The 24,910-nt window shown below is 56.0% G+C and overlaps 1 protein-coding gene across 1 annotated transcript; it reads left to right on the forward strand.

The window, feature by feature from the left end:
* Positions 1–1,452: 1,452 nt before the first annotated feature.
* NHLH1 (nescient helix-loop-helix 1) lies at positions 1,453–15,531 on the forward strand. The gene is made up of 4 exons (XM_059718345.1): positions 1,453–1,531; positions 3,373–3,522; positions 4,307–4,434; positions 13,631–15,531. The coding sequence occupies exon 4, from the start codon at positions 14,249–14,251 to the stop codon at positions 14,657–14,659; it is 411 nt and encodes a 136-aa protein (XP_059574328.1). The 5' UTR covers positions 1,453–1,531; positions 3,373–3,522; positions 4,307–4,434; positions 13,631–14,248; the 3' UTR covers positions 14,660–15,531.
* Positions 15,532–24,910: the final 9,379 nt, after the last annotated feature.

Raw genomic sequence — 24,910 nt, forward strand, 5'->3', positions numbered from 1 at the left:
TCCCTCTCCCTGCCTCAGCTTGCTCATATGCAAAGCAAAGGTGATGTCCTACTTTGCAGGAGCACTGAGACTTCTTCAAACAGCCCTGGAGATCCTGGCAGGGTTTAATGGACAGCCGGGGCAGGGAGCTGCCGTGGAGTACAAAATCTTGCCTTGATCCACCAGCAGGATACTGCCTCTGCTTGTTAAGGGATAGGGTTACTGTGACCCATCCAGTCCTTTAATCTCAACAAAGGGACCAAATGCCAGGTGTGGGTTTGGGGCATAAACTCCCACCGCTAGCACCAGGACAGAGATGTTATATCCCTGCAAGAGCAGCTGCGATGAGCCCTATCTCGAGTCACAGCAGTGCTAGAAAGGCTTGTTCACTGGTCCCCCAAGCCATCCCCTCCCCACTTTGCATCTCACATGCCTCCAGAAGAGGCTTAATCCTGCCTTGACCAACTCGCCCCTTGCTCAGCCTCCCCATGGCGCGCTTATAAAAGCAGCTGCTGTCAGGGCTTTGGGCTCCGGCCCTGGCTGCCCATTCAGCAGGAGCGACAGCGGTCCTCAGCTGCGCGAATGGAAAAGTTTACAACTCCCCCGATGCGCTTCCTCCATCGTTCCCGTGATTATATGCATTAATTAGAGCATTCCTAATGCTAATAAGCAACGGTGGATAAATGCCTCCTTGGTACCTGATTGCAGCGCTCGTTCTGTTCGTGGAGGGAGGGACATCACTCAAGTGTCACCATATGCTTTGATTTCCTCTTTCTCTGGGCAGGAAAGAGAATTATAGAAAGTTAGTGTGGGAAGGGACCTCAGGAGGTCGCATCTAGTCCAAACCCCTGCTCAAAGCAGGACCAGCCCCAGCTACATCATCCCAGCCAGGGCTTTGTTGAGCTGGGTCTTAAAAAACCTCCACGGATGGAGCGTCCACCATCGAGGCGAGGGGGCTTGTGGCATCCTGGGGCAAACACTTGAGTGTTGTGTTCAGGCAGTCCTAGGCTTTTCTTGGCACATCTCGAAGCACTGAAAGGAGGGGCTCCCTCTTTACCCTCACTTTACAGCTGGGGAGATGGGCATAGAGAAGGGAAGCAGCTCGATGGTCCCAGGACAGAAAGGACTGAGCAGGGTGGCAGCACCCACGGGCCCCAGTCTGTGTCTGCAGTCATGTGCATGGCAGACACAGTCCCTTCTCTGTATAGGATGAAAAACACTGTGGTTTCCCCAGCAGAGAAAGGCATTGAAGGTGGGGGGGACTGGGGTAAGCATATAGAAGCAGGGTTAGGAATATACCCTAGAGCTCCTGAATCCCAGGCCTCTTCCTTAATAAGCAAACCTTGTCCACCTGGTTTCTTCCCCTAACTTGCGCTCGGGAGGCCAAAAGGCTGAACCTTCTGCTGGCGCCAGCGGTGTTCAGTGGCGCTGCAAAGCCTGCATTGCCTTGCTGCCGGCGGATGACGCGGGTCGGAGAATTCCCCTGCTCGGAGCCTGTTTGCTTTGATAATTAGGCAAGGCGGCGAGGGACGTTATGGAAAACATGTGGAAGGTAAATAACTTCCCTGCAGTGGCCACCTGGGCCATCCGGTTGTGCTGCAGACAACCCAGCACTGTGGGGCCAGGGTGAGATTCCCCAGCCCTTTCTCTGTCTAGCACAGGGAAGCTGGGGCTGGCCACCTTCTGCTCCCGGCACGGCTGCAGGATGGTGCAGGTCAGACTGGTTCATTTCTAGGGACCCACTGCTCCCTCCAGCGTGGGCACGATCCCCACACCCAGCATAGAAGAGCTCTAGCTCGTCTAGCCCCTGCCCCCTGTGCACAAGTGGGGCTAGGCTGCTGCTTTCCCTGTTGATCCAACCAAGCCCCATTGAGCTGCAATGGGGTAGCAAACCCCTGCCGCTAATAATCCTCAAGCATGGGCACATCACCCTGTGTCTGCAGGGCTCGGTTTCCCCAGGACAGAACAAACTGACCCCCTTTCATTTCTCCTGCTTGGGCTCTCAGGGATGTCAGCTCCTCCGGTGTCTCTGCCGTATCCGGCATAGCAGGGCTCAATGCACCTTATTCTGAGATCTAAGATCTGGCCTAGCTGGCAGGGGTTGGATAGGAGCTGTGGTGTTGAGCAGTGCATGGGGCTGAGATGGGGGAGTTGTGGCACGTGTGCCCCCATGGGATGGGGGCAGCTCCACTGACATCCTAGAAATCAAATGGGTCTGGGCAGCGCGGGATGGAAACCATGGGAGGAAGAAAGCAGCGGCGGAGAACTTCACCCCCTTGGCAGGCAGCAAGGAAGCAGGGAGAAGCTGGTTTTGCAGCTCCAGGCCCCAGGGGAAAGGAATGATGCAACTTCCAGCAAGCGTTACTGTGCGGTTGGTTAAAATAAACAGGGCGCTGACGCCGGCAGCGCTGGACGCGCCCCCATGGGAGGCTGCCAGGAGGTGCTCAGGGTGCGGCTGTCTCGGCCCCTGTCTCAGGGGTAAGGAGCAGGCTGCAGGTTTGAGCTGTCCCCGGGGCAGCCTGGGGCTGTTGGGGCTTGTCTATGGAGGCTGTTTCAACCTCTCCTGCACCGTGTCCTGACCCTGGGGCGACCGGTTGCCTCCCCTAAGCAAGGGCAATGCTTTCCCGGCCGCTCCTACCCACAAGAACTTCGTGTTGGGCTTCATAGTGCCAGGACCCGGGGCAGCCGGGCAGCTGGCACGTGCAGCTTCCCACATCCCAGCTCCCCCAGTAAGGACCCCATGGCCCTGCCTGCCCTGTCCAAGCCCTGCCAGCATTGCCTTCCTGCTCCTTTCTCCCACACCCACAGCCTCTGCCAGGCAGCTCGGCACAAAGCCGTGCCACCGCCTGGCTCCTTGCTCGACCTCTGCACTCAGCTGCATCCCTGGAGGCGAAGAGGTGGGGCTGAGGCTGGGAGGAGGGTTTGTTTGCAGCTGCCCCATGCCCGGAGGGGGGGACCATATGCAGAGGACAAGGAGAGAATGGAGGGGATGTGCTTCTTCCCCGCACCAGGAGCTCGATCGCTCTGGAATATTAAGAGGCAGGGAAGTTAATTAATACCCAGAACAAAGCCCCACGGCCTGGCCTCTGCATGGGGGAGCAATAGAGACAGAGACCAAATAGGGAGGTATCTCTTTCAACTCCATACACTGAGACTAAATGTCCCCCCAGCCACACGGTGCATGAGGTTTGTGCTAGCGACTCCCCTATAGGGAAGGGAAACTGAGGCACAGGCAGATACGGGACTTGCCCAGGGGCAGGTAGGAAGCCTGTTGCAGAGCTGAGCCCAGGGCTAGTACGTGACCCACGGGGCCAGCAGGCACATGGATGAGTGGTGGGGACGGACCCATTCGCACTGCTGAAGGTGACGTGGTCTCTTCCACCCCTGGAACAGATCCCAGACAATGGAAATTGCTCCATTGGGCTTCACAACCCCCAACTGAGGATCCCTTGCTGCATGCCAGGATGGATCTGAGCTCAGGAAAGCAGGAGAACCAGAGGCTGAGAAGTGAGGCGTCATCCGAAGTTTCCAACACGGCTCAGGGTATTGCTCATGGTTGATGCGGCTGCTTCTGGGGTGGAACACAGGCGCTTTAAGAGCCCCCAGGTAACAAGGTGGCTGCAGGTTTAATATGATGCGACAGTGACGGGCTACAGACTGCCCCTGGGCTGCTGGCTCCAGTCACCGGACTCAAGGATGGAAGCTCCTGCCCTGAGCAAGGGGCTGGACTAGCTGACCTCACGAGGTCCCTTCCAGCCTGGCTTTCCTGATCCCCTGGACAGACCACTTAGCACATTCCTTCCAGGCCATCACTCTCCCTAGGTGCCTTGGGGCATTTTGACAGCAACACCCCATTTCCAAAAGCAGCCTGGGCTGGAATCTGAAGCATCTTTAGATGCCTAAATCCTATTTCAGGTCAAGCGGCATTAGGCACCTAAAGGCCTCTACAGATCTGGCCCCAGGGGCCAGCTAGCTCAAATGGGATGTGGATGCTTTGGAGTAGCTGGCTAAAGGCACCAGCTGCCTCGTCCAGGGCTCACCTCCCTGTGAAATGGGCTGATCATCCATCCTTTGTCTCCCTGACCTGGCAAATCTTTGATGCAGGGACTGTCCCCCACAAGGTGCACGTACAGAGCCTTGCACATGCTGCCGTGCAAATAACAGGGTGACAAGGATGAGGGGAACTCTTCCCGTGCTAGGGCTATACCTAGCATGGGGAAATGCTTATCCGGGGCAAGGAGACAGCACAAGAGAGGCAGGCAAGTGTGTGCCTACAGGAACTAGTTTGCACTTTTTTAACACGTGGGTTTTTTTCTTGCCTCCCCAGTGCTTTGCATGTCCCTCGTGCCTTTGTGGCAAGGATGTTGGGGCATTTCAGAGACATAGAGGGACCAGATCTCCATGCCTGCACCCCACAAGATGCTCAGAACTGATGACAACAAGAAAGCAAGACCGGTAAGTGTTAAAGCAGAGGGAAACTGAGGCACAGAGAGGTTCACCAGCCCATCTTAAGTTATGCAGTGAGTCACTCGTGAAGGTGTAAGGAAAACCTAGGAATCCTGGCTCCCAAGTCAGTGCTCTTAGCATGAGATTACCATCCCCTCCTAGCCCTGAAAGCTGCTAGTCCTGGGCTCCCTGATGGACACAGCAGAGCTGAGCAAGGTGCAGGGGGCAGCGCTGACCTAGTGGCTGGTGCCCAGCAGGCATCTGAGTGCCAACATGTGTTGGCAATCAAGGTCTAAAGGTTACAAGTCAGAGGAGATCCATACTTCAGCTATCCCGGGATCCTGTCTTGGGCTGTGGCTGGCAGCAGCCTAGGTGGGTGACCCCGGGCTTCAGGCCGCCCAAGGGAGCTTTATCTGGCCTAGGTTGGAGTTAATTGGGGCAGACAGACCCAGCAGCCATTCTGCATCCCTGGGCCGGCAGGAAGGGAATAGCAGATGGGCCGAAGGAGGCATGGATTGATGGAGAGGCCTCTAAGAGAGATGGATTGGAGAGGGACCCTCCGGAGGAAGGGTTGGGCAGCCACGCGTCGAAGGGGGCAGGGGCTCTGGAGCGGGTGCAGGGGGGGAGCATGGCCCAGAGATGACAGATGGATGGACACAAAGACTGGAATGGGAGAGGGGGACAGATGGACGGGCACTACAGAGAGGCAGGAGAAGAGAGGGATCTGGCCGTAATTAGATTGGATCAGATGATGACAGACTCGATTAGAGCGATATTATGATCAGGAGCTTCTGTCGCTATTTGGCTTTTAGGGGGGAACAAAGCCAGGGAGCACGTGGGGAAAGGGGCGCGGGGAGCTGGGGGGATGAAAGGAGAGGGGCTCCTGTGAAAGCTGTCAGTGGCGGCGGTGACAGATTGTCTGCTACCGAGCTCCGGGGCCGTCTGTCACCGACCGCGCACAAAACCTGCACTCCATAAAAGCCAGGGAGACAAAGGCGAGGAGAGGAGAGGGGTGTCAGAGCCGAGACCTTCTGTCACTAGCCAGGGCCCAGGCAGAGCTGAAACCGTCTGCCATGAGCTGGGCGTGCGAGCACGTGCGGGCATGCATTTGCACACCTGCACCAGCATGCCCGCGGGCGTGGCTCCGAAAGGCACGATCACACATGGGTACGCGTGCATCAGCAAACACCACAGCTCCAAAAGGCACTATTGCACACGTGCATCGGCAAACACGCGTAATGGTGCATGTGCACCGCTGCAGGTACATGAGCACAATTGAACAAAACCCCTCCAGATGTGCATACGCACAGAGGCGCCCTGATACAGAGACAAACTCATGAAGAGCTGGGCATGCGTGCGCACACAGCCGGTGGAGTGTGGATTCACTCAGTGTCAGGCTGCTTGTTCTTGGCCTGGCCGTGCTGAGCTGCATGCGTTGCAACCGCCGACACCCCTGCAAGCTCCCAGATATTTCAGAATTACCCTGAACCCTCTACCTGCTCCGTCACACCAAGCACCACAGCCGGAGGAGCTCAGGAGCCTTTCTGGCTAGGGTAGCCCTGCACATTCACCCCTTCCTGAGTGTCCTTTATGGCACCAGCCTTGCCCCATATCCCAGCAGAAGCTCCAATGGCCTCTTCTGTCCCAGAGAGACAGGGTGGTGTAGCGGGAAGAGCATCAGAGGTCCACCACAGACTGCCCTCTTGACCTTGGGCAGCTCAATTCACTTCACCCCATCTCAGTCCCCCTACATTGGATGCTCTTTTTGTTGCTCTCCAGCTTGAGGGTCTCAGCTCCTTGGGCCCTGGAGCTGTGTCTCCCTCCATGCCCATGTTGCTTCGACGGGGCTGGGGTCCCAGTCCAGGCCTCTGGACAGTCATTCAGGTTCCAGTAAAAACAGCCAGGCTGCACGTGCTCCGGCGCCTCAGGGGTTAAAGCCGTCTGCTCTCCCTGACAAGCATGGGCCAGTGTGTGTCCCCAGTGGGTTGGTACAATATGTCACCTCGTCTCCTGCCAAATGCTGCCTCTCCTAGGCTCTTTCATACCTCCTGCTGCCCCCCACCTCCCTTGCCTCCCCTCCCCACCGCGACGGGGTCCAGAGCTGCTCTGCTCCACTCCGGGCAGGCTGGGATGGGGGAGGTGTCCGAGTCCAACTGCATGGCCCTTCTGTCCAGCCGCAGCTCTGCTCCTGCTCGGTCAAGGTAGGCAAGGCCCTTCGAACCCCAGAGGGACAACTTTGCAATACAGGCAATGACCGGGAGAGCCCTACCAGTGCCTTTGTCCCCAGCTACGTGAGGCTGGGTAAATAGGTGCATCTTCCCTTGCTTCTCCCTGCTCCCCTTGGGGCTGGGAAACAGCAGGGAAGGGCTCTTATGTGCAGGAGAATCACATTTGGTTCCTCTCTTTGCCACTGCTGCCCTGAATGACCTCGGGAGAGTCACTTTGCCTTTCACTGGGGATTAGTGCTGTGCCTGTGTCAGCCCAGCCTCATTAGATGCTCAGGTCATCCAAGCATGGCCTGCCTTGCCCTCTGTGTCTGTGCAGTGCCCAGCACAGCAGGACTTAGGCCTGCTCCAGCCCTACTCCAATACAAACAGCAAGGCTTTGCCCAGCTTAAAAAGCAAAGCCCTTGATCTCATATGGGTCTGGCATGAATCCGGCAAGACCTTAACCCCCATGGCTGCTGCAAGAGCAAGCCCTTGCTAGAAGAGGAGCAGAGACCCCAGTCAGGGTCTCTCAGGGGCAGAGTTCAGGTGCTGGTTCTCGACCTGCATCCCCATTGCACTGGGCTGTGCTGGTTTCACCGGGGTTCTCCGTGGCTGCTCTCCTGGTGCATGAGAGGGGGTTGTCCCAGGGGCTGTGAACCACTCTGTGCAGGACTGGGAGAATTTGGGACGTCCCCCAGGCTCAGCTAGAGGGAGAAGTGGCTTGAGGCTGGTGTAGATTGTGCATGAAGGGAACTGAGAGCAGAGAGACCTGGGCCCTGCATGGAGCCAAGCGCAGACCAGGCGCCAGTTCCCAGTGGGGGGAAACTCCAGCACCTGCATCCCCCCTGCCCCAGCCAGGGCCCCAGCAAGGCCCAGGCAGCATCCCAGCATCAGCTGCAGAGGTAAGCAGGGCTGGCTGGCATCCTGGCACCAGCAGACAATGGCCCTGGGGGCAGAAGGGGAAGGCGCTGGGAGAGGAGGGTGCAAATATGTACACACATGTGTAGCCCACGTTTGTCACATTGTGGGGAGCCAGGCACAGCACTGCAGAGAGAAAGAGAGAGTGTGCATGTGCATATGTGTGTGTGCACTGCAGAGAGAGAGTGTGTGCATGTGTGTGTGTGTGTGTGCGCACTGTGGAGAGAAAGAGAGAGAGCGTGTGTGTCAAAGCTGAGGGGAGTGTAGATGGAGGGGAGCGGTGTGCAATGGGTGTGTGCGAGCATGGGGCCAAAGTCTTTGTGTAAGTTTGTGATGCCCATGAGCTCTGTGTGTGTGTGGTTGTGACATTTGTGTATCTGCTTGTGGACACACAATGCACGTGTGTGTGTGTATGTATGCAGGTGTGACATTTGTGTGTGTGTGATAGGTGATGATTGTCCAAGGGTATATGTGGCTAGGAGACATATATGATATGAAGTGTTTGTACATGAGTTCCCATATGTGTGTGTGCAATAAGTGTCTGTGCATGTGTGCATATTATGTATCTGAACACCGAAGTATTATATGTCTGAAAACGTGTGTGTGTGATATGTAATTGTGTGTGTGTGTCCGTGTGCGTATGTGTGTGCACATGACGTGTCCGTGCATGTGTGCAATATGTATCTGTGTGTGTGTGCATATGCTGCATGTCTGTTCACATGCATGTGCGTGATGTGTGTGTGCATTGTTCATTGCATGCCACATGTACGGAATACTTGAGGCTTGACCCCATGGGTGGATCTGGTGCCCGTGCACGCGTGCACTTGATCCGCGTCCGTGCCTGTGCGAGGCGAGCTCCCGTGTGCGATGGCTGCTGTGCGGGGGGCGGGGAGCACAGGGCGGATGCTGCTATTGCCACGAGCTCATTAAGCCGATATTGTTTTATAATCGGTGCCATAGCAATGGTGATGCAAGCTCCTCGCCACCACCTGATCCCTCCCCGCCCGCCCCTCCTCGGCCTGCAAACTCCAGGACCATCTGCTGGTCCGCGGCACAGGCTGGAGCCTGCCCAGGTGCAAGTGCCCATCACCTGGGCCCCGCCTGCCGCAGCGGCCAAGGGGAGCTAGGCCCTGGGGTCTGAGTGGGGCAGGAGGCCAGGCACAGAGGAGAGCCCAGGCACTGAGAGCAGGGATGGGATGATCCAGTCTGCAAACCGAGCCAGCCAGAGAGGCGAGCATGGGGCAGGAAGGGCTGGATACACACACACACCCTTGCACGCTTGTACCCCAAGCATCTAGGCATGCATTCTCAGCACTAATAGGCACATGCATGTCCTCACATGTGCATACACACACATGCCACATGCCAGAGGGTGTCTGAGAGAGCTGTTGGCACCGTGTTATCCCGTGCTGCCCTTGGCCCACCCCACGATGGAGAAGTCTTCCTCTCTCTCTTTTTCCCTTCTTCATGTCCCCCCCCAATCTCTCTCTATTTCTCCTTTATGAAATATGCATGGTGAACAGATGTCTCCTTTTCCCGGAGCCCGTCCACCCCCCTCCCCTCCCCTCCCACCCCACTACCTCCTTCCACCCCACCTCCCCTCTGCTCTGGTGGGGGGGGGTCTCACTTCCCTCCCAGCCAATGGGAACCCCTTTGCTACCTTTAATATTTATGAGGGGGGGAGCACCAGAGTGTCCAATGAGAAGCCCGGGGTCGGACTCAGCGTGCGAGGCTGAGTGTGTATATATAGTGTGCCGGGCACATGCTGCCAGGTGTGTGCGTATCAATGCCCAGAGGCCCACTCAGCCTTCGGCACAGGGGGATACCAGCCTGGGCCCCCATGACAGCCCTGCTCCCCCCCGCGGGCCCGCCGGTCAGAGCAGGCGTCTGAACTCTCCACGGGACACTTTCGGACCCACACATGAGCGGAGGAGCCAAGCAGCCCCTCGTGCCTGGATTATTCGTCCTGCAAGGAGAGAGAAGCCAGAGGAGCTTCGGGGCTCGGGGATGTCGTCTGGTGAGGGGTAAGGCGTGTCTTGGGTCTGGGCAGAGCCGGGCGCCAGCCATGCATCTGTAGGTTGTGGTACCCATCGCCGCATACCTGGCTCCAGTGGGACGTTACAGAAGTAGATGGATGGATGGATGGATGGATAGTTCAGTGTATTATCTGGGTAGATGGATGGAGAGGTAGGTTTCTAGACAGATCAGCATGTTATTTGGATGGACAGATGGATGGACAGAGAGGTAGATGCATCAGCATATTATTTGGATGGATGGACTGACAGATAGGTTGATTCCTCTGAGCCCATTGCTAACTACAAAAAGACCCATTGGGATGTGGGATTGGCGCTGTGCACACACACATGCCCTTACTTCACTTGGGAGAAGCTGTTTGGTGTGAACGCGGCTAAAAAGATACGCAAGTTCATCCCTGCATACTCCAAAACAGGTCCCGAGCCGGGACCCACTGCTTTGCCTTTTCAGGTATCTGCCGTCCTTCCAAACTTGTCCTGCTTTTCCTGGTGGGACTAAGCTCTGGTGCAAAAAAAAAAAGGGGTGTCTATGCATACATACACCCGGGCACATGCACAAACCCCTGCCTTCAGTTTGCTTGTGTTTCTTTTAATGCCCTCTAAAGGCACCACCCAGGCCGTGGGCAGATGATCAAGTGACGGGGTTCTTAGCTGAGACCCCCCCCCCCCCAACAGGCATAATGACAGACAAGGCACTCTGCATTTCTTTTTGAGGGAAAAGAGCAAATTTACCAAAAGTGAAAGTAAGTCACTGCTGTAAAGAAACTGCGGGTGGCAGACAGAAGGAAGGAAAGAGGCCTGGGGGGAGGCTGAGCTATAACCACATGAGAGATCTGGTGCATCCTGTTATCTTCCATGTGTGTCAGGGTCCCAGCACTGACCATGGGGTCTAACACACAACCCTTGCCCTTCTTGTATTGAAAATGCCCCGGCTGCTCCCTGCCTCGCTCACAGGGACAGAGGTGTCACAGCAAGGGCCCAGGCTTGTCTGACACACTAGGTGTGCATAAACTTTATTCTGCGCAGCACGGCGTTCATACAGACAGTTCCCGCCTAGCGACGGGGCTGTGCAGGGACCATGTTCCCCATATAATGCTGCTGGTGATTGCCTTGGAGAGATAGCAGACCCTCCCCCAGCCTGCAGTACTCTTGTTCCCCCTCCACCTCCTTCCATGAATCATCTCCCAGGGGCCCGGGTTTGTCAAGCAATTGTTTGTGTCCTCGCCCAGAGCCAAGAGCATCAGGGCCCTGCTCCAGGTAACTCCAGCAGGCCATGCCCGCTAGTGGAAAGCCAGGGGCTCCCTGTCCAGGTCAGGCCACATCATGCCTTGAACTTCGCAAGAATGGAAGTGATGCACGAGGCGCAGAATTGGGCCCATTGCCTTCGGTTCTGCGCCACTCGCCTACCACCGGAGCAGTGAAGCACATCCCTGGAAGCAAATGCAACCCATGACATTTGGGAGAAAGGGTTGGGGTTAGAAAGAGCCAGGCACCTAGGCAAAAAGACATACAAAAAACTAGAACTCTTGGTTCCAAAATGATACTTTTTATTAGACCAGCTGGAAAATGGCAAGAAAATTGTCCTTTTCTGCAAGCTTTTTGGATCCAAGTCCCTTTGTCAGGCTCTGGGAAAAGTGTAGATGGTACAAGATGGTAAAAAGTCCCCATAGGTAGGAAATAAACTTCATAGGCACGCACTTACTCATGCACGTGTCCGTTCCCCCCCGGCACTGGATTCAAATCTGCAGGGGTGCAGGAGGTAACAGAAGAGCCTCCCTGGTGCTCTGCCTGGCCTGGCTGCAGGGATCTCAGGGGCAGGAAGGAGCCAGCTTCTTCTAAATGTAGCAGTGCCCCGTTTGCAGTCCACAGTGCCTGGCACGTCCGCCACTGGGAGCACCTTTCCAGAGGTGGCTCCAGCCAGAGCAGACTGCAATTTTCTTGGGGCAGGGACTTCTGTGTGCACAGCGCCTGCCCTACCTGAAAGAAATACCCATGCCACAAAGAAACAAGCTGTCCAGCAATATCACTGCTGGGGCCAGATCTGCACAACTGATGTTTGTTCTGGGCCAGGATGTCCCAAAGGAAGGACGGTGGGAGAAGGGAGATCCTGGTTAGATGGGAACATTTGTAGGCCAACAGAGGAGAGAGAAGAAGGGGAAAGGAGCAAGGGAAGCAGAAGCGGGTGGGGAGAGCCAGGAAGTTGGATAAGACATGCACTGAGTCATTATGCAAGTTGGGGCACTTGCACTTGCACATTCAGGTACCTTTAAACCCATGTGCAAGTTCTTTGCTCAATTAGGGCCTGACTTACTGACACCTCTGAACCTTGCTGCCAGGGAAGTAGGTTCAACCCCAGCCCGAATGCAGCACAGCTCTGAGCCCAGTCATTTCAGGGCTTAGACTTTAGAGAGGGAAAGAAATATTGGAGCAAGCTGCCGACCCCTTTGCTCTCACGGGACCTTTGGGCTTTGCTGAAATAACTTCATTAAGGGCCTGGGTTGGGATATTTTTTGTAATTAAAACATGCCATGTGTTTCAACTGTGGCAATTTTAGGACCATATTTTGCAGACTTTCTTAGTTGCCTGTCTTTCGGCTTCTTCCAAATATTGTGTGACATGGAGCAGGTTTTTGTCCCTTTGCGCTTCTCTGCGTTTGGGCATGAGGTTCACTATTGTGTGAATTTCTGCATGTGCATGCATGTGCGTGGGGGCAATTGCTGCATGTTCGCAGGGGTGCAAGGAAATGAATTGCTCTGAGAGGTGTTTGTGCACCAACGGCTTTCTGCGTGTCGAGGTGTCTGTTGTGTGTGACCTGCGTGTGCATGTGTGAGAGCACATGGGTGAACGGCGGTGCGGACGTGGGATTTCTTGTGCATTAATGTGTGCTGGGGGGGGCTGTTTCTCTGTGTACGTGCAGGTAAGTTCCCTTAAGTATGTCTCCAGGTTTATCTCTGCAAAGCCCTGGGGACAGTTCAGTGCCTGGCAGGGCCTTTCAAGGGGGACAGAGATGGTTGCTTTCATTTCCGTGCCCTTATACCCGGTCTGCTTCGATTGCTCAAAGTAGTGTCATTCATTACAAAGAGCTTGTCATGCTGTCTGTCCATCTCTCTAGTAGCCTGTCTTATTTACAGCCCCAGATTGTGACCTTAGTACTGATTTCTTCCTCTTTCCCCCTATTCCAAACACTGCCCCCCTTTCCCTGCGGGCTCTGTCCCTGCCCCTGCTCTGTGCCAGTCTAGCTGGGGGGTAGAGTCGAGCCTTCCCCAGCCCAGACCTGCACCCCCTTCTCTTCCCCCCCTTGCTTTGGAAGCATCTGTTTGCGACCTGGGCTCCAGAGTATTTGGCCAAGGCAGGGGGAGGGAAGGGAGATGGCAAGACAGCCTTCCCCGCCTGCATGCGACATCCCAGAGGGAGCAGGGAGCCAGTTTCTATTTGGACACGTCAAGCAAAGCAGCTGTGTTGGGTTCCATATGTCTGGGGTGCCAGAATCCATGACATACGGGCTCATTTAATATACAATAAACTCCCCCCGCTCCCGCAGTCTGTCTTTCCCCTTCACTCATCCGCCACCTGTCATCTCTCCAGAGAGCCTGGGAGAAATGGCTCCCGTCGATTTCCACAGTCACCTCGTCTGGCCATGCCCAGCACCCCTGGGTGCTGCAGGGCCTGGGGCTGCACGGCGGGTGTGCTGAGCTGGGCCCGTGCTCTGCCAGGAGCCAAGCCGCAAAGGGCTTCCATTTCCAGGACAGAGGAAGCGCGTTTTGGTTCTCTCTCTCATTCATTCTTGCATCCACCCATCTTGGACCCTGTGTTTTATTTCTCTCTCACTTTCTTTCCTATTCATTGCTTTCTTTCACCCGTCTCCTGGAAGAATTGCTTGCTTTAGAAAGCTGGTCTGACTTTATTCCACCCCATAAGAGCGAGCGCCCCCCAAAACTTCCCTTTTTCTTCTTTTTCTTCCCTTTCTCTTCCTTTCGCTCGTTCTTTCTCCCTTTCTTCCCTGGGGAGCAAAAAGTTACTGAGAAGCTGCTTGTTTCTGTTTTCTAGAGCACCTGGGAGGAACTTCCAGAGACTGACGTCTGAAGAGTAAAACCAGCTCCCTGCAGCAACGGGAAGAAAGATCCTCCAATCTGTCCCCCAGCACCCCCCCTCCCCCCCCCACACACACAATCTCACACTCACACACGTGTGCATGCACACCCACGCACAGAGGAGAGCTTTATTTATTTATTTATTTATTTAATTTATATATTTATTGAAAATTTATTTAAAGTATTTATTGGGAAGATGGTTTGCTGGCATCGCTGATTCCCCGGAGAAAGGGAGCAGCTTTGAAACCCACTTTGGAAATATTATTATTATTTATTATTATTATTACTATTATTATTATTATTATTACTATTACTTATTTATTCCCCCCATCCATTCCTTTCCTCGTGATGGTGATGACGATGTAAACTGGAGGAGCTTTATAGGAAATAGAAAGCGATTTCACTGTGTAATCCTCCCTATATCTATTTATTCATCTATCCATTTGCCTACCATATCTATCTAGCTGTCTGTCTGTGTGTTTGTCCATCTATCTGTCTTTCTGTTTACCTCTCTATCCTCGTACACTCTGTCCGTCTCTCAGTCCATCCATCCATCCGTCCCTCTTATTCCAAGATGATGCTGAACTCAGACCAGACTGAGATCGACCTGCCCCCGACGCACTCGGAGACAGAGTCGGTCTTCAGTGACTGCGGGGGGGTAGGCGGCCGCGGGGGGGGCCCCGAAGACGCCGGCAGCGTCGGCCTGTGTGGCCAGTCCCGTGTGGCAGAGCCGGGTGAGGCGCTGAAAAAGGACCTGCAGCACCTGAGCCGGGAGGAGCGCCGCCGGCGGCGCCGGGCCACGGCCAAGTACCGCACAGCCCACGCCACGCGGGAGCGCATCCGCGTGGAGGCCTTCAACATGGCCTTTGCCGAGCTGCGCAAGCTGCTGCCCACGCTGCCACCGGACAAGAAGCTCTCCAAGATCGAGATCCTCCGCCTGGCCATCTGCTACATCTCCTACCTGAACCACGTGCTGGACGTCTGACCGCCCCACTCTGCCCTCCATCCGTCCGTCTGCCCGCTGACTACCCGACCTGAAGCACATGCTGGACATCTGAGCCGCCTGGCCCCTGCCCTCCATCTCTCCATCCATCCATGCAACAGAGCATCCATCCATCCATCCCCTGTATGTCCCACCTGAACAGAGTGCATGCGGGTCTGAGCCTGGGTCTGTCTGTCTGTCTGTCTGCCTGCTGTATCTGCTACCTGAATGATGTACTGGACATTTTCTATGATTTTATGACATCTGAGCTCCCCAGTCCATATGCACCTCGGGATGTCAGAGCTCCCAAGCCAACGGCCGTCTGTCCGCCTGCATTGGACCCTGCACAACCCATGAGTGGTTGATGCCGTGTCCATCCATCTATCCATCCCCACGTGCTCACTCCCTCTGTCTGTCTGTCTCTCTATCCCATCACGTACCCCAAAAGCCTCTGCCTGTTGGTATGTGTCTGTTCGCTGGTCTGTCCAGGGCTTTGCTCACAGCCCTCAGCCTCTCCGTCCATTTGGGGTTTCAGCTGAAAGTCAAGAGACAAAAAAACAACTGCAAGAGTTTTCTCCAACATTTAGCTCTTACCAGTACTCCTGGGTCCTATCCCCTCCCTGCCGCTGACTTGCCCAGGGGGATAGGGGTGCCCCCTTTTCCCCCCTCTCTGTACCTCAGTTTCCCCTCTCCCGTAAAAGCAGGGAGAATGATACCTACCTCTGTCTTGCGAAGACTTGTCCGTGAATGTCCACAGCGTGCTCGGAGATCCCTGGGAGGAGAGAAGTGGCAGAGAGACACGGCCGTGGCAAACGGAGGAGGATTTCCCAGCCCTGCGTGGCTCAGCTGGAGCAACAGGCAGACAGACACACAGACACACAGACAGGGCAGAGCAGAGCCAGCCAGGCCTCCCCACCACGACTCTGTGCCACGAGGATCCCTACCACGTTAATCCATCAATCCCGTTGCTGTTTCTTTGCAGTGTTGTGCACTTTTTTTTTAGCAGAAGAGAGAAAACCACCACAACAAACCAGCCCCCGCCAAGGGAGAAGCCAACCTTGTGGACCTCCCAGGCCCCGAGGTCTTGTCGGCTATTGGGAACGCGTGAGGGTTTGTTACGGAGGGTTTCATACGGAAGCTGGGAGCGGAAAATGAAATTAAACCATGCCGGAGCCACAGCCCGAGCCCTTGGATTTGGAAATGAGCCACTCTCCTTCTCCTTCCTACTCCTCTGTTCCCCCGTCCTTGTGCTTTGGTGGCAGCTGGGTCATTTCATGAGTGTAATTGAGGGATGTTAAGACCGGGCATAATCAAATCTCATGCTCCGGCGCGTGGCCCGACTGCTGCAAGGGTCAGGGCTCTGCCTCTCGTCGCACGGGGCGAGCTGGAGGCCTTGGGCAGGGGTGTGCCAGGGGTCTTGAGCAGCAGGAGCATCGTGCCCTGCGTTTCTGCCCTGGAGCTGTGCCTTCCCAGTGCGGAATGAGCTGGGGGTCACCGGCAGACCCAGCTCTGTGGGCATCGTGGTGGGACTTGCAAGACCAGACCTTCCCCCTCCATCTATCTGAGGTGCTCAGTTTTTCATGTGGACCAGCCCCAGGGATACACACCTACGCTGGGAAATAGGGGACCCAAAGGGGCTGTTATCGTCGTGCATTGGCCCCTCATTTCCCCAGACTTGCCCCAGGGCATTTAATGATCCTCTCCCCACAGACCCCTGCAGACATGGCCCTCTGCAAGACCTCCTTGTCCTTGCTCCTCCAGGCAAGGCAGGGTTAATGGCCCCCATCCCTGGCCCAGCCGTGGGCTCAGCTGAGGCTCCCTGTGCTGCAGTCAGGAGGGGCATTAATAGCAGAGTGGTACCAAGGCAGTCAGCTAGGCCAAGGTTCCTCCACACTCCTGGGAGCTTTGCACGTGCAGGTCAGAGGCCCCTGGCGGGGTGCTTGGGATCCAAGTGATTCCCCTTCCTGCAAAGCACCCTGGAGCCAGGCTGGGGGGTCTCCCGTTCTCTGTCCCTGGGTGCTACGTGCTGCTGCTCTTCTCTCCGTCCAGTTATTTCCATCTGCAAACTCAACACCCACTGGTGTCCCCCCCCCCTTTCCTTGCAGCATCCAGAAGGGAGAGAATTTATTGCCCCTTTCCCTTTTCTGCCCGGCAATCACCAGGGGTCCCTGGGGGGGCTGGTTGCAGCTGCTCGGTGCTTGCTCCAAATTTCTTCAGATAATCGATTGGCCTCGGCTGCTTCTTGGCTGAGCAGAGCTGAACGATTGGTGCGGACTGCAGCATGCTCCCCCGCCCAGCCCCTTGTTTTTCCCCCCAAACTGGGCGTGAGATTCACTCCCTTGCAAGGTCACGGGACCCACCTGGCAGTGGCTTGTACCCTCGGGTGTGAAGCAGTGGGAAATGGGGCCCACGGGTCCCATCATCCCTTACTTTATGAGGAAGAAAGCAAGCTTGCCTGTGCCTGCTGGATGCAGAGCCTGGCCGGCTCTGCTTGGAGCTCTGCGCCCAGGGAGAAGACTGTCTGGGGCTGCGGATGCAAAGGTAAAGGGTGCTGCGGCTTGAGCACCACGCGGTGCCAGGCCCCATGCGAGTGCATGGTCACAGCTGATCCAGCTGGCCCAAAACCAGCCTCTGAGCTGCCCAGGCTGGGTCATTACACAGCACAACTGCAGCAAGGGGAAGATCCCTTGGCCAAGTCATGGTCCCACCTGAGCCTGCTTAGCTTGGAAGAGCTCCTGGGAGTAAAGCCTGGGGTCTGCAGGTCACAGCTGCCACGTCTGTGGTCCGGCATCCACTCTAGCTGGGCACAACCTCCTCTGCACACAGAGGTTTTCTCTCTCACTGCCATGGGATGCCATCCAGAGCACTAGGGCTTCTAGAAACCTAGCCACATGGGTGAAACATTGGTCAGCGGGGTGTTTCCCAGGTCCAGGCTATGAAACTGTTCTGCTGCGCTACCAAAGTCTGGAGGTTAGAGCAAGCTAGGGTCCAAACCTCCACCCCCTGCACCAGGGAACATCCTCACCACTGCCAGGGACAAAGGGTGGAGTAAGAGAACCAGGAGCAATCTAGCAGGGCCCAGGGGGAGGCTTGTGTGGGACAAGGGAAGGGGCTGAGCCCTGGGTCTTGCCTGGCTGTAGCTATGTCCAGAGGGGCAATCGGGGCTGTGGCTCCGAGGGAGGGGAGCAGAGGTTTTTTGGGCCCAGAGCTGGCTGGAAGGTGGGTGTAGAAATTGAGAGCAAAGGAACGGCCGGATGCTCCTGCATCCAGGGGAGCGGCGCCTTGTGTGAACAGGCAAGGCTGCACCCCAGAAATATTGCACCCCAGAAATACCCACCTTGGAGCAAGCATGCAGGGTTTGAGAGGGGAGCTGGTGCATCATGGTCAGGGCAGGGGAGGGGAGGCAGGTCTGGTCCCAGCTCTGGGGGAAGACCAGTCTCATGGGCTTGGAGCCCAAACTGAGCTCTGGGATCTTTTCTGGGAGTCTGGGAAAAGGATTGGGGTTCAAGGGGCATCCTGTTCCCTGCTCAGATGCCCTGGGGCCTGGGAAGGCCTCTGCCCCCGAACTCCTCTGGTGCCTGGGAGCAGCCTGCCGTACACACAGACTCTCCGATCTGTATCCCAGCCTCAAACACAAACCTCATGATGACCCACGAGCACAACGGGGGGCACAGTTTCTCCAGCCCGGGCCCCTACTGCCACCCCCTGGGCCTTGCGTGCACAGGGAGACAGTCGGCCGCGAGCACGGACAGATTAATCACGTTAAGGACGTGTGAACATGCTGCCGCTCTTCCCCAGCCGGCTGCAGTGCCCATTGTTCCCGGGCCTGCCAGCCAAGTCCCTGACATATGGTCCGCATTGTGCGGCGCACAATGGAAACACTTAATGCTAATTTAGGCTCTGGCTCTGGCCACACTGTCATCACCGACAGATTGGGGCTCCCCCCCATGCCCTGTCCCTCTGCTGTTGCTTGCTTCTCCAGGCAGCTTTTGGGAGAGGGGTTCACTGGCTCTGTTCTCCCATTGACATTCATCCATCCTTCAGCAAGCCCCCACCTATCCCCCTAGAGAGCTTCTGTCTATCCTCCTGCACATCCTTCGTCCGTCTGCTCTACAAACATTCTCTATCTAGCCTCGTGCACACCCCTTCGATCAGTCCATCCACCCCCTATTCGCTCCTTATCTTTGTATCTCCCTCTCAGCTTCCTATATCCTCGTTGTTTTTCTGATCTACGGAGCTGAGTGCGCGGGGCTCTGCATGTGCATCTAACCCAGTGCTTCTCAACTTTTTAGACGCAATGCACCCTGGTTAGACTCAAGACACTGCTCAGAAAATGCCAGCTCCTGTTTTTCACTTGGTTTTTCTTTACTGTAGAAATAATACAGCAATTCTTCAGTTGCAAAGGACTCGGAAAGCCTGCACCAGGTCCGAATGTCTTTAACACCTTGGATTCCTCTTTGAAATCTCAGCGGACCAGGTTCTTTGGGTAGATGGGATATCTTTTATTAGACCTACTAAGTAGTTGGAAAAAAAGTTTTTTGCAAGCTTTTGGGTGTAATCACCCTTCTTTAGTGGGATATCTCTGAGTTTATGTTGTGAATCATGTTTGCGTGCCTACCAGTGCTAACACTGCGTGGCACCCTTGAAAAGATATGAAGGCACCCTGGGATGCTGCAGTCCCCTAGTTGAGAATGGCCAATCTAATGTCTAAAGTGCCTGTCTGTGATGTCCATCTGTTTTCTATCCTCCCTTCCATGCACAACCTCTCTGCCTCTTTCTCCCCATCCGTGGCATGTCAGTCTCTCCCCTCCTCTCCCCTGCCCAGGATCTGTCCTTTGACTACCCAGCTTGCTGTGGCCATCAGCAGGGTGTGTAGGCACTGATCCACACCCACTCGTTTCCTAGCCCAGGAAACCTGCCAAACAAACCCAATGTCATCTCTCCCTGGGGTCTCAGGTGCCAAGAAGCCAAAGTTGGCTCAGACCTGGCCCTGCAGCTGGAAAGGGAGGCTGTTCTGGGGATTTAAGGGCCAGGTGAGTTTCAGTGAGAGGCAAGCTCCTGAATAGCCTTAAAAGCCCAGGCTTGAAATTTGTTATTAGCTGTGATGCTAAAAAGAGGTGAGCTGAGCTTTCCAGCTACAGGCTTCACTCACTGCCTGTACCTGGGGGTCTCCTGTGTATCTTTGGGAGCATATCTTCTAGCATGTTCATGCATGTATGCAAACTTTGTGCGTGCTCGTGCATGTACATGCCAGCAAGTTGAGTGTGTGTGTGTGTGTCTGCACACAGGTGTGTAGAAGGCACAGGTCCCAGGTGCGCTTGCACACGCTGCCCCTCCTTCCCCACCCGGCTAATCCCACACATGTGCGAAGCATCCTCTGGTACTGCCACCACCTGGTCCCCAAACACGACAGCCAAGTGTGAATGGTGCCGGCCAGGCAGTGTCCGAAGGCCCCCACGTGGAGAAGGCTCTGACAGCCCCCACCCTGTCCCTTGCATCGGCTGCATCCAGGATCAGGCTTCTCCAGGCAAGCCCACTGCAGGTACCTCTCCTCCCCTGGGCATCTTCAGGGCAGCATCTCTTCATCCCTCCTGCTCCATGCTTGGTTCCCCTTCACCCAGAGCTCTGCCTCCTCTTCCCCTCCCTCCACTCCTCCATGAGACAATCCAATTGTTGGCATAGTCTCCTCTCTCCCCATACTCTCCAGGCTGGTCCTGTCTGCTTGCTGAGACCACAGGATGGATATTTGGGTCTGACTTGATCCTGCCTGCTGGGTTTGGGGGGCAGACCCAGGGCACGTCCCCCTCACCCTGTCCTCAGCCTGTCCCCTCCAAACTCTCCCCAGAGGGTCCTGGTGTGATTTTCCAGCATCCCCAGCTAGCAGCTGAAGCTCCTACTATCCCCCAGCATGTTGGGCTTTCTGCTTGAGTCTGCAGTGCCCTCTGCCGTCACTTCTCTACCAGCTTCTGAGCAAGCCAGGATCTGAGCAGACCTGTCTCCCAGAGGCAGGCCAGGGTGCATTTCCCCAGGGCTGGTCAGGATCAGCCTCCCCTTGCCCAGGTGGAGAAAGGGGAATAGATTTGCCCACAGCCTCCCAGGAGGTGACTGGCCTACCTGAGAGAAGAACCCAGGAGTCCTGCCCACCCCCCCTCGCCTGCGGTTGTGCTAATTGTGCTGCAATAGCTCTGAGCCGCTCCAGCCCCAGCATGTCGGGGCCTGCACAGACGTGCAGCGAGGAGATAGGCTCTGCCCCAAGCTGCTCATGGCCCGAGTCCAAGGTGAGATAAGTGGGGTCGGACAGACAGACCGAGCCCCCCCAGTTAGAATTAAGACTTGGGCTCCAATCTCCTCCTCGACCACGAGAGGGACCCTGCTGCCACCTCTGAGCTTGTCCCTTCAGCACTGGGCTGAGATTTGGGGCTGGCTTCTCCCTTCCCAGAGGAATTCCCAGTTCCACTTGCTTTCTGGTGCTGGCTCAAGTCGTTCTCACCCATCCTTGCTGGCTGGAAGGCCCGGCCCTAGAGTCTGGACCCCCCCCTGACAAACAGGAGCAGCTCAGATGGAGCAAGCTGAAAGGATGGAGGACTTAGGACCGGCTGTTTGAAGACTTGGAATTAGGTTCTGGCAATCAGGGCCGAGGATGGAGATGTCCCAGTAAATCACAGTGAGCCCCTCTCCAGTTGACAGAGTGGCCTGAGCAACCCAGCTGGCTGGGGTCAGCCTGACGGGCCTCATTCATCACCTCTGCCCGGGCGAGGCGGGGCAGCTGGCAAACAGGGAGCTGTGGGTGAGGGGGACATCCAGCTGCCTAAATCATCCCAAAAGGCTGGACAGCTATACAAAGCCCTCTGACAATACACAGCCCCTCTGGGAGGACACACTGCACAAGCCTGTTCTCCATTCCCTATGAGGCAGTTGGTTGCAGCAGCCTTAGGGCTGCTCTGAGTGACCACAAGGAGACAAAAGGGGATTCAGAGGCCCTTGTCCCTGCCAAGTGCAAGAGGAAAGGGGTGGAGGAGCAGGCTGGAGGGTTTTGATAGGTAAGCCCACCTCTCCCCAATCCCCAACAGAACCCAAATCATCCAGGAGATGGTTTTGCAGGTCGGCTGGCTGCAAAAAAGGGGGCCTAAGCATGGATGGCTGCCCCTGGCTGCAGCAGGTGAAGCATAGATTCATAGATAGTAGTCGGAAGGGACCCTGAGGGATCATCATGTCCGACCCCATGCCCCAGGCAGGAAAAGGACCAAGGTCAGACGACCACAACCAGGTGCCTATCTAGCCTCCTCTTGAAGACCTCCAAGTTAGGTGACAGTATCACCTCTCCTGGCAGCCCGCTACGTATTCTGGCCACCCTTACTGTGAAAAATGTCTTCCTAATGTCTAACCTGAATCTACTCTCCACTAGTTTGTACCCATTATTCCTAGTTACTCCTAGGGGTGCCCTGGTAAATTGTGCATCTCCAACTCTCTGTTGTCCTCCCTTGATAAACTTATAGGCTGCCACAAGGTCTCCCCTCAGACATCTCTTGTGAAGGCTGAAGAGATCCAGATCCCTCAACCTCCCCTCGTAGGATTTTGTACGGAGGCCACTAATCAGATGAGTGGCCTCCCCTGGACCCTCTCCAGAGTCTCCACATCCCTCTTGAAGTGCAGTGCCCAAAACTGGACACAGCACTCCAACTGCGGCCTGACCAGTGCTGCATAGAGGGGGAGCATCACCTCCCTCGATCTGTTGGTCATGCATCTGCTAATACACGACAAGGTGTGATTGGCTTTGTTGATGGCCTCGTTACACTGCCAGCTCACATTCATCTTGGAGTCAACTATGACTCCAAGATCCCTCTCAGCTGCTAAGCTGCTGAGGATGTCATCCCGCAACCTGTAGGTGTGCAGGGGATTCCTCCTCCCTAGGTGGAGTACCTGGCATTTGTCTTTGTTGAATTGCATCCTGTTTTGTTCTGCCCATTGACCCAACCTGTCCAGATCAGCCTGTATCCTCTCCCTGCCCTCCAGTGTATTAACCTTGCCCCATAACTTGGTGTCATCTGTGAACTTGGACAGGGTGCTCTCCACACCCTCATCCAAATCGCTGATGAAGATATTAAATAACACCGGTCCAGGACTGACCCCTTACGGGACCCCACTGCCCACCTCCTTCCAGATCGAAAACGACCCATCCACCGTCACTCTCTGGGTGCAGTCCCTAAGCCAGTAGGCCACCCCCCTGACTGTGTAAGCGCCCACTCCACAGCCTGCTAGCTTCCCTATGAGAACAGAATGCGAAACAGTATCAAAGGCCTTCTTAAATCCAGGTAGATGACATCTGCCCCAGCTCCAGTGTCAAGGCAGTGTGTTACCTGGTTGTAAAAGGCTATAAGGTTTGTCAGGCAGGATCATTTGTGATGAACTGGTTGATCAGCTGAGACCAGTTGGGCAGGGGTAGGGCAGAAGAGGAGGGGGACCAGAGGGCTGCAGACCAGCAACGCCCTGGGGTGACAGCACTAGTGGAGCGCTCCCCACCCCCATGCCCTCCTGTCTCCCTCCCCTGGCACTGACCAAGTATCCTTCCTCATCCCAGTCCCTTCTGTGGGCTGCTGACCGAAGCAGTTTTGCCCAGCTCATCTGTTGTTCGTGCCACTCGCTCTGGAACGTGTTGGCTCCTGTCCCAGCAGACGAGGGCTTGGGGGCAGGGCGATGAGAGGCCCAGCAACAGTCGGTGCCATCCCAACAGAAGCAAGCAGCAGAGCGTGCAAAGGGCGCTGGGGGGAGGTCCGATGCCAGGGGAGCCCGCTGCAGCTCCCTGCCTGCTGTGCTGCTCTTAGGCAGGGTGCCTGGGGCCATCGGTGGGTGCAGGGTCCGTGCTGGGCGGCAGAGGGGAGAGTGGGAGTGACTGGAGAGAGGATACTACCTGGGGCACCAGGCATCTGCTCGCCCCCCTCCCTGCCCAGCCCAACATCACAGTCCGATCCTGCACCCAGGCTGGGGAACGCCCATGTTCTCGGGTGCAGGGAGTACTATTTGCCTCTCTCCTCCCCCCCACATCCTGGCACCTTCACCCTTTTGCTCCATCCCTTCTCTTCCCCATCCTTTCCACGTTCCCTTCTCCACCCAACTCTTTCCTCTCCCGTTTTCCCCTCCCTTCCTCTTCCCTCCCCCCCACCCCAGCCTTTGCTCCTCTTTCCCTTTAAGAGAAAACAATACATTTAAATCCCACCAATGGCAGGCGGCTGAGCTAGGCACCGCCAGCAATTGGTCAGTCGTGGGGAGAGTCTCCACCTTTTTCCCTGCCCCTGGGGCCTTCCCCATTCAATAAAAGGGCCTGATGGGGGAAGTCGTGGGTGTCTTCTGTACTTGCCTCTTGCCCCCTTCCCTTGCTTGGATGCACGGGGTGCGCCTGCCTGTCCCTGTGCCCCCCCCCCCCCCCCCCAGCAGCCCCTCTGTCTTGCATCCCTGCATGCACTCAGCTGCTAGCCCCTCTACCCCTGCCACCTTCGTGGCCCGGGTCTTTTCAGACCCAACCCCACCAGCCTCACTCCATCACTTCTGCATCCCCAATGCACTTGCAGCACTTGCAATTGCAGCTGATGCCTTTGGCTTTCCTATTTTCCACTCCCTTAGGTGCCCTGACTTTCGACCCCAGGAGCTCTGGGAAAGGAAGTCTGAGCAGGAGCCTTGGGTGGGGATGCAGCTCTCCTGTGCCCCTTGCTCCCTTGCCCTCTTAGCTCCTGGCACGAGCCAGGTGAGCCCAAAGGGCTCTGTGCCAGCTTAAGATCCTGCAGGTTTGGGGCCTGTCAGCTGGCCTGTTCCCCTCTCGGTGGACTGGGTGGTCCCCGAAGCACTGGGAAGTCCTGCTTCTCTTCCAGAGCCTCTAGGTTTATGGTCTAGGTTTATCGCAGCAACTGTACAGCACCCAGATGGATGCTGCCCTTGAACAAGGGGCAATGACAGGAGGTGGCATTCACCTGCCCAGGTGTGCAGGGCACAGTAGTCAGCCCTGACCAGTTCTCCCAATCTGCTGGGTGGTTTTTCCAGGGCTATAAAGGTTTCCCTGTAATGCAACCTCCTCTCTGCCCCTGTGTTATCCCCCAGACTTGTTGCCAAGCCTCCGAAGGCCCCGTGAGGAGACAGGCAATGTCACCTGTTCCCTTCTGGACTTTCTATGCCCCTTCCCTCACCCCCTCCCCAGCTCTCATTTGCTGTTTCTCCGTCCTTTAATCTGCCTGCTAATCTCCTAAGAGCACTCTAATTTGCCTG

The sequence above is a fragment of the Alligator mississippiensis genome, chromosome 15 (genome assembly GCF_030867095.1).
Source record: "Alligator mississippiensis isolate rAllMis1 chromosome 15, rAllMis1, whole genome shotgun sequence".
Taxonomy (NCBI): domain Eukaryota; kingdom Metazoa; phylum Chordata; order Crocodylia; family Alligatoridae; genus Alligator; species Alligator mississippiensis.

What these genes read in the sequence shown, in the direction of transcription:
- NHLH1 (XM_059718345.1), top strand. Translation starts at nt 14,249, where the DNA reads ATGATGCTGAACTCAGACCAGACTGAGATCGACCTGCCCCCGACGCAC.